Below are 7,639 nucleotides of genomic sequence, written 5' to 3' on the forward strand. Positions count from 1 at the left end.
TCTTCTCCTCCAGCAGGTGTCACTGATTCACTCTGTCCCCTGTTGCACCACAGAAGAAGAGGAAGTGCGTTAACAGCGGAAGAAAAGGAAGTTCGGCTCTCAACTCAAAGTTTAAAAATTATCGATTAGAGATCGGAGCGGGAGTAGGATCTATTGGTCAGTAATCGGAGGTGAGTTTCGGGAGGAGCTCGCTTCCTCTTTTATACGTTGTGTCTCTCCCTTAGCTTTTCCGTGCTAACATTTAGCATCAGGAACTTCCTGTTTGTCGATAACAAAACTGATTAATAGACCAGTCAATAACATGATGGCAAACTGACGAATGGTGGGCAATAATCGATGCTCTGCTGATTGACGTGGGTAGATAATCGATTAATTAGGAATTACAGGTCAGCCTGAGCTGAACTGATCAATTACTCATCACCGGAACTCATCACTGATCAATAAGACCAGACAGGGAATAGTTTGCCAGTTTATTAAACTTCAATGTGATTGGACTGTGATCAATAAAACCCCTAGCAGTGCAGTGTGAAAAGACCTGATCAATAAACTTTAACCCGAATCCAATCAGACCGATTGGAGGGTCACATCTGCTGTCTTCAGCCCGCCCTGTGAAACACAAGTAACGACGAAGACGTAGTTTCTCAAAAAAAGCTCCAATTTATTCGTTAGATTAAACACAAGAAGTATTTAAGGTTAAGTTAAAATGTTTACAAACAACACAATACGTAACACATCCGAATCATTTATTTATTGTAGAAGAAGAGCATTATGGGCAAGGGTTAAGTATGGATGTAGAGCGCCGTTATTTATGCTGAATAAAGAAGATGTATAACAGAGCGCTCACTGTGAACGATTGAACTGATGACTGCGAGCATTTTAAAACTGACCTTACAGCTGCTACAAACATATTTTAATAAACGATGTTAAAATAGAAAAGTCCACGTCCGCCTACAGCCTCGCTCTGCTCTCTTGGCTCTGCTCGTCAGGCCTGAAAGCGTCTGATTGGCTGCTCTGTCCTCGTTGCTCTGCTCTGACACGGATCGATATTGCATCCACGACCCGTTCAGCTGCGATAAGTCTGCTAACTGCTACGTTAATGGTAACAGATGGCCAATGTGATTATGGGGTCACTGCTAACAGTTAAACAGCTAATGCTAACATGTACGCCGACCAAGTTAACGTTTGTGATAACTGTTTAATACTTCAGTGTTGTTGAAACGGAAGCTTTACTGACATCTGAACTTCCTCTTAAAGTGTTGTTCAGTGTGATGAACTGTGTCGACTTCAGCTGTTAGTTGGTGGGAGCTGTGTGTGACACTGGTATTGATTTCACTGCGTGTTGTACTCGTATAACTATGCATGTGACAAATAAAGAATCTTGATACTGTTGTAAACCTTTATTCTGAAAGCATCTAACTTCCTGTTAAGCCAAAATATCTCTGACCCCTGACCTTAACCACTTACATCTGCAAACTCGTCACCTGACTGTCAGCTGTCCACACAGCCTGGACCAGGTGAATAGCAGTGATGGCACACCTGTGCGTGGGTCAGTGTGGCGCTCTGACTGATGATGTTAAATTCTTTGCTGTAACCATCACCTCATGTAGGTACACCTGAGGTGTGTTTACCTGACAGTCACATGTCGCATCTGCAGTGAGCTCCTTACATGAAACTGTCTTCTGTTTGAGTAAACTACGACAGACTCTGTTTCCTGTTTTCTCAGAACCTCAGCGCATCACTTCCTGTTTGGTTATACGTGTGTGGATTCTTTCTCAGATGTATTACTATCGCTATGACCATGCTGAGATCAACTGCTGCTACAAATACCTGATGTTCAGCTACAACATTATCTTCTGGGTGAGTTTCACACACCTATCACCTGTTGCTCTTCTCTGACCTCAATGGCATGATGCCGTTTGTTTTCCACGACAAAAAGATAAAAAAAAAAAAATGAAGTAGTAGAAGGTACATGAGCATGGGAGACCATCGCCCCCTGCTGGCAGCATGCAGATACAGCAGAGGTTCTGCACACACCAGAACAGAACAATAACGAGAGAACAGAGCTAAAGAGATTTCCTGTGTCTGTGCTGTTTCCTGTACAGATTTTCACTGAGCTAAACTAGACACTCTCTGTTTCCTGTCTGCTCGTGGGTGACAGGAAGTGAGGTCACTCGCTTCCTGTTTAGAGGAAGTGTGGGGTTAACAGATGAGATTGTGTGAGGTTCAGTCTGTCCAACACTTCCTGTCTGTGACATGTTTATATGAGTTTGGCTGACTGCAGCAGACCAACCAATCAGACACTGTGTGGTCACATGTAAAACATCTGGAATTAATTCAGCAGGGTGGGATCGGTCTAAACGTTGGTCAGTTGAGTCTTGTTTCCGTGGCTCTGTTTAATTGCTGGTGTGTCTGTGTTGCAGCTGGCTGGCATCGCCTTCATTGCAGCAGGTTTCTGGGCATGGAGTGAGAAGGTGAGTGACGCTGAGGGGTGTGGTCTCAGTCTTTGTCTTGCTGAGAACAAGTGTAAGTCTCGTGATGAGTCATCAACACATGAAAACTTTAAGTCTAGGCTGTTTCTACTGAAATTATTTGTTTTCTCAAACTGCAAGCTTTCAGGCATGACAAATAAGAAGAACTGCTGATCAACGGCTTTGACTTTTAGCTGTCGGGTTGTTGGTTTTGCCTGTTTCCACGCCGACCAATCCTGTGATAACAGGTGAATCCATCTAGATCAGGGGTGGGGAACTCCAGGCCTCAAGGCTCAGTGACCTGCAGGTTTAGACGTGTCTGCTGATTCAAATGGCTAAATGACCTCCTCAACATGTCTTGAAGTTCTCCAAAACCCTGGTAATGAACTCGTCATTTGATTCAGGTGCGTTGACTGAAGGTGATGTCTAAAACCTGCGGGACACCGGCCCTCGAGGCCCTGATTTAGATGTTTATGTTCCACAAATTCAGTAGCCATGTCTCCAAAACAGCCATGTTCATAAACATTTTCCTGCTGTGACCAAAACTCGGCCAGAGCACCAAATTTGATTCGTAGTTTGGAAAAAAAAAACAAAAAACGATTTCACCGCAGTCAGCTGAAGCCACTTTGCTGTGAGACTGCATGAGGCTTTCTCTGCTGGTTCACAGGGAGTGCTGATGGACCTAACCCAGGTAACCCGGGTGCACGGGTTTGACCCAGTTTGGTTGGTTCTGGCAGTTGGTGGCATCACCTTCGTCCTGGGGTTTGCTGGCTGCGTGGGAGCGCTGAGGGAAAACATCTGTCTGCTGAAGTTTGTACGTGAACACATTTTAAGCTGGAAACTTCCTGCTGTGCATCAGATTTTCAATGTTGAAATGTTCTGTGTGGTTCTTGTGATCAGTTCTCAGGTGTGATTGGCTTGATCTTCTTCCTGGAGCTGACGGCGGCAGTGCTGGTGGTGGTTTTCCAAAGTCAGGTCAGAGCGTGGATCAACGAGTTCTTCCTGGCAAACATCAAGGGGTACAGAGACGACATCGACCTGCAAAACCTCATCGACTCAGTGCAGAGGATGGTAAAACATCTGTTCCCTTTAGTACCGGGGAAAAAACCTTAAGAACTATTTCTTTAAAGAGGAACTTTCAGCCTTTAGTTCTTTGGGCTCTTACCTTTGGAACTATTCTCACGCAGAACGCCTGCTGTGGCGCTCAGACCCCGCAGGACTGGAACCAGAACGTGTACTTCAGCTGCGACGAGAATAACCGTAGCAGAGAGAAGTGCGGCGTTCCGTTCTCCTGCTGCATCCAAGATCCTGCTGTGAGTTGATCAATAATCAGTTCTGATCGGTGCAGGCAATCAAGCCGTTAACCTGCCGTCTGTTTCAGGACTTGGTGATGAACACTCAGTGTGGCTATGACGTGAGGCGCAACCAGGTGAGGTCACTTCCTGTGGTGTCATATAACACCTGCTGGACAGGTGAGCAGATATAACATGAGGCTGATGTGACATCACAGTGGCATCCCAGCTGCTGACAGAGGAATAGACTTGTATAAATAAGTTGCATGTTCCATTGAGAACCTCACAGCTTAACGTTCTCTGATGTTCTCGGGTTCCTGTGCAGTCAGAGTGGAGTAAGCATATCTACACCAAAGGCTGCATTGCGGCGTTGGAGGACTGGTTGCCGAGAAACCTGTACACGGTGGCCATCGTCTTCGTAGTCATCTCCCTGCTGCAGGTAAGCAAACATCTTTTACTCTGTGAGAAGGCTCAGGGTTTTATCAGCGTCAGAACTTTGACCTGATAAGTTCCCACTGCTGGAGGCTTCCTGAACAACTTTCACAGCTTTTGGAGGTTTGCAGCAGGCGATTCATTCACCTGGCTGTTGTTCTCGACGTTCTGAAGCGTCACAGATGGCTTTCAGGTAGATTGGCGAGATCCAAAGGGCCCCAAAACACAAATTGCTGTTTGTGCGAATATCAAATTCAAATTCAAATTCAAATTTTTATTTGTCACATACACAGTCATACACAGTACGATATGCAGTGAAATGCTTAGACAACTGCTCTTGACCTAAAGAAAAAAAAAGAAAAGGCTATGAATAAGATAGGAAATAAATATGAAAATTAAAAAGGGTAAATTTAACCAGGAAGGAATAAAATAAAATATAAAAATTAAGTTAAGAATGAGATAACTGTACAACACAAATTAGAATGAAGGGTAAATTTAACTGGGAAAGAATAAGATAAAATATATAAATTAAAGTTGAAAATAAAATAACTGTACAACAAAATACACAATACACAGTATATAAATATATAAGAATGTATGAAGAAATATAAATATAAATATATATATACATACACACAATAACAGCAGCTGTACAAGAATTAACTGGAAATGAGGAATATAATGTCCAGTGTTGTGCAATCCACATTATTTAGTGTCTTGTGCAGTGCAAATATGCTTAAAGTGGTTTAAGTGATGAAGTGAAAACAATGTCCAGAATGTCCAGTGTGTGTGTAAGAACTATATGTGTGGGTCAGTACTGTTTGGTGGTGTGATTGAGAGACTGTATCGCCTGCGGGAAGAAGCTCCTCCTCAGTCTCTCTGTGTTGGTCTTCAGGGATATCCACATATGTGTGGTTCAGGTGTCTGACAGAGCAACCCAACCCTCATAAACTCCTATTTTATTCACAAAAGAACAGAAAACCATCAAACTGAGAAAATCATTTCACCATTTCAACAATACCTGAGCTCGTCTTGAATCTGTAAAGAATTTATTTGGTAAAGTCAGGTCCATGTTTCCTGTGTCTGTGATGGTCTGTGAGCTGAGCAGTCTCTCTGGCTCTGCTTCGTCCTGTTGTTGGTATAAAAGCTCTGGACTGCAGTCGGGCAGGTTCAGCAGCCGAACTCTTCTTCTGCAGAGCCGTGCATGCAGTTTAGCATGGTCCTGATCGGACATGAAGGCCTTCCTGAAGAACACATCTGGATGGAGCAGATGTGGCTCTAGAACCAGTTTGTACCTTTCTGCACTGATGGAGCCTTTCCAGATGTGCAGGGTGACTGGTTTCCATCACAGAATTTGTCGGTTTTTAACGCAGTGCTGCCTGAGGATCAGTCATCAGCCTCATCCCTCCAGGGAGGCCTCCAGGGTATTTTGATGAAGTCATGTTCTGTAGATGATTAGATGTTCACAGTGAGGTGTAGTTTTCACAGTGGTCAAGCTCTGCCTCTCTAATATGCTCTTTATATACCCGATCATGTGACCCACCTGCTGAAAATTATCCTGATTATCTGTTAAATGTTCCTCCAGCTGTTTCTCTTTAGAACTTTTTAAAGATCAAGCTCGTGTTGGTCTAAAAGCTGAAATTGTTCTCTCAGTTAACTCAGGACTTTTGGACTTTAGAAAGTTGTGGTCAGGTGAGTGCGATTCTACCTGCAGGTATTTAGATAAAGAAGAAGAAGAACAGGTGGAAATGTGGCTTCTCCAGTGGTTCCAGCTGTCAGGTGTGTGTGTTAGGTGTTTGTAATGACCTGAGCCCACCTCTGCTGTCACAACTAAACGATCCCACAGTCCACTCAGCCGTCTCTGCTCTCACCTGCTCACTCTGTTAGATTCACTCCTCATCAGGTGTATTTCTTTACAACACCTGTGTTTATAATCTGTTATAAACTCACCTGCACAACTTGCGCTTTCATCAGCTCATCTGAACTCTGGTGGTACTTTGAAGTAGTGCTATCTGTGTACCTGTCTGCCTGAGTACTTACCTGCTGATGTGTCTCTGAGCAGATGGTGGGGATCTACCTGGCCAGGAACCTGATCGCTGACATCGATAAGGTTAAATTCAGCTACTGAAGCCTGCAAGGGGAGGGCGGGGAGCTTACACCAGGTGTTACAGGACCAACTTTCTTCAGATGTGCCTTCTTCTTCCTCTTCCTCCTCTGATGTCATTGCCGTTGTAACTGAAACAAGGCATTCTGTTGTAAACTGGGAACGTACAACAGCATGGAAGCCACTTTCTGTTTGTGTGTTTTGTTTTTTGTTTTGCTTGTTCGGGGTCATGTGACGAAGTTCCACCCTAGGCTGCTTCGATGAATGTTTAGAAACCAATGTGACCTTTGACCTACCGACTTTACCGCTTAGTGCTTCCTAGAACAGAGTTCAGGTTCTCTGCGGGTGGTCCGAGGATCACCAGTACTTAACCTCCATCAATCAGCTGATAATTTTCTGAATAAATAACTTCCGGTCTGTGACATCAAATGTGATGTCAACACAGAAGGCTGAAGACAAACCTGGGTAGTACCACAAAAGAAGAAGCCTTAAATTCAAACTGTTCCTGTAAAGGTGATCGTGTGATTAAGTCAACCGTTAGTAACACTGGACTGCTGTTAACAAGCTTTGAATACATAAAGTTTTGTTGAAATAAAGATTTCAGGACTTTTATTGTTGAAACTTCCTACTTTTGTTACCTGTTTTAAAGGCATTTATTCTGAAGTAGTGTCTAATAAAGTGAATTTTTACCTTTTTGTATTTGCAAGAATAAAAATTTGTTTTGTGTTTATTTTGTCCTGATCAGTTATTGATTGCCAAGTTTCCACAAGACAAAACTGATTGATTTGATTTGATTAAAAAAAAAAAAAAAAAAACCCCGGCTAATTGAGTAAAAGGTCACCAATTGGATGAATCTGTAAGACAGGAAGTTACAACATATCTGTGACTGACTGGTTCCTTAAAGTAAAACCAATAAAATCTGAGTTTGTTAACCCCGAGATGAGGAAAACTGGTTTTCTGTTCCAGAAAGACCATTAAAGCCAACTCTGAGTCAGTTGCCATGGTAACAGACTCTGACCCTCCCCTCCTGCTGCACCTGAACCAAGTGACTGATACTCTGACTCATAAAGTAAAATCTGCCAAAGCTCAGAGGAGAGAAGTAATCTGCAGGTGTTTATGTTTGTAGAAAACTTAAATCCCAGACTGATGTTAGTTTGCTGCTTTGTTTAGTCATTCAGTCGTCAATATATCAGGATGGAGGCAGTGATGATGTCGCAGATCAGGATCAAACCTGTAGCCTCCATCTTCACTCTGTACAGTGATGACATCAGCCTGTCCATTTACTGCATCTTACACACTGATCAATCATCTCTTATTATAATCTGTGTTTAATCATTTTTATC

The 7,639-nt window shown here is 43.2% G+C and overlaps 1 protein-coding gene across 6 annotated transcripts; it reads left to right on the top strand.

The window, feature by feature from the left end:
• Nucleotides 1-27: 27 nt before the first annotated feature.
• On the top strand, nt 28-7,086 carry tspan14 (tetraspanin 14). 6 transcript variants are annotated; one of them, XR_014877452.1, is made up of 9 exons: nt 28-170; nt 1,724-1,857; nt 2,421-2,471; nt 3,136-3,282; nt 3,369-3,539; nt 3,656-3,781; nt 3,850-3,940; nt 4,086-4,199; nt 6,255-7,086. XR_014877452.1 is itself a non-coding variant. In XM_085181925.1 (9 exons), exons 2-9 carry the CDS (start codon nt 1,777-1,779, stop codon nt 6,318-6,320), a joined length of 804 nt encoding a protein of 267 aa, XP_085038051.1. In that variant the 5' UTR covers nt 29-170; nt 1,724-1,776; the 3' UTR covers nt 6,321-7,086. The 6 variants fall into 6 exon arrangements, 5 of the variants coding, with proteins under 5 accessions (XP_085038051.1, XP_085038054.1, XP_085038053.1 ...); XM_085181925.1 differs by having other exon boundaries at nt 29-170; nt 3,850-3,897; XM_085181928.1 differs by having other exon boundaries at nt 51-170; nt 1,777-1,857; nt 3,850-3,897.
• The last annotated feature ends 553 nt before the right edge of the window (nt 7,087-7,639 follow it).

Source organism: Neolamprologus multifasciatus, chromosome 13, assembly GCF_963576455.1.
Source record: "Neolamprologus multifasciatus chromosome 13, fNeoMul1.2, whole genome shotgun sequence".
NCBI classification, from domain to species: Eukaryota; Metazoa; Chordata; class Actinopteri; order Cichliformes; family Cichlidae; genus Neolamprologus; species Neolamprologus multifasciatus.

Bases quoted from the DNA above. Each gene is read 5' to 3' on its own strand.
- tspan14 (XM_085181925.1), top strand. From the start codon at position 1,777: ATGTATTACTATCGCTATGACCATGCTGAGATCAACTGCTGCTACAAA. The intron at 3,782-3,849 runs GTGAGTTGATCA...CGTCTGTTTCAG, and splicing joins GCTGCATCCAAGATCCTGCT to GACTTGGTGATGAACACTCA. The intron at 3,898-4,085 runs GTGAGGTCACTT...GTTCCTGTGCAG, and splicing joins ATGACGTGAGGCGCAACCAG to TCAGAGTGGAGTAAGCATAT.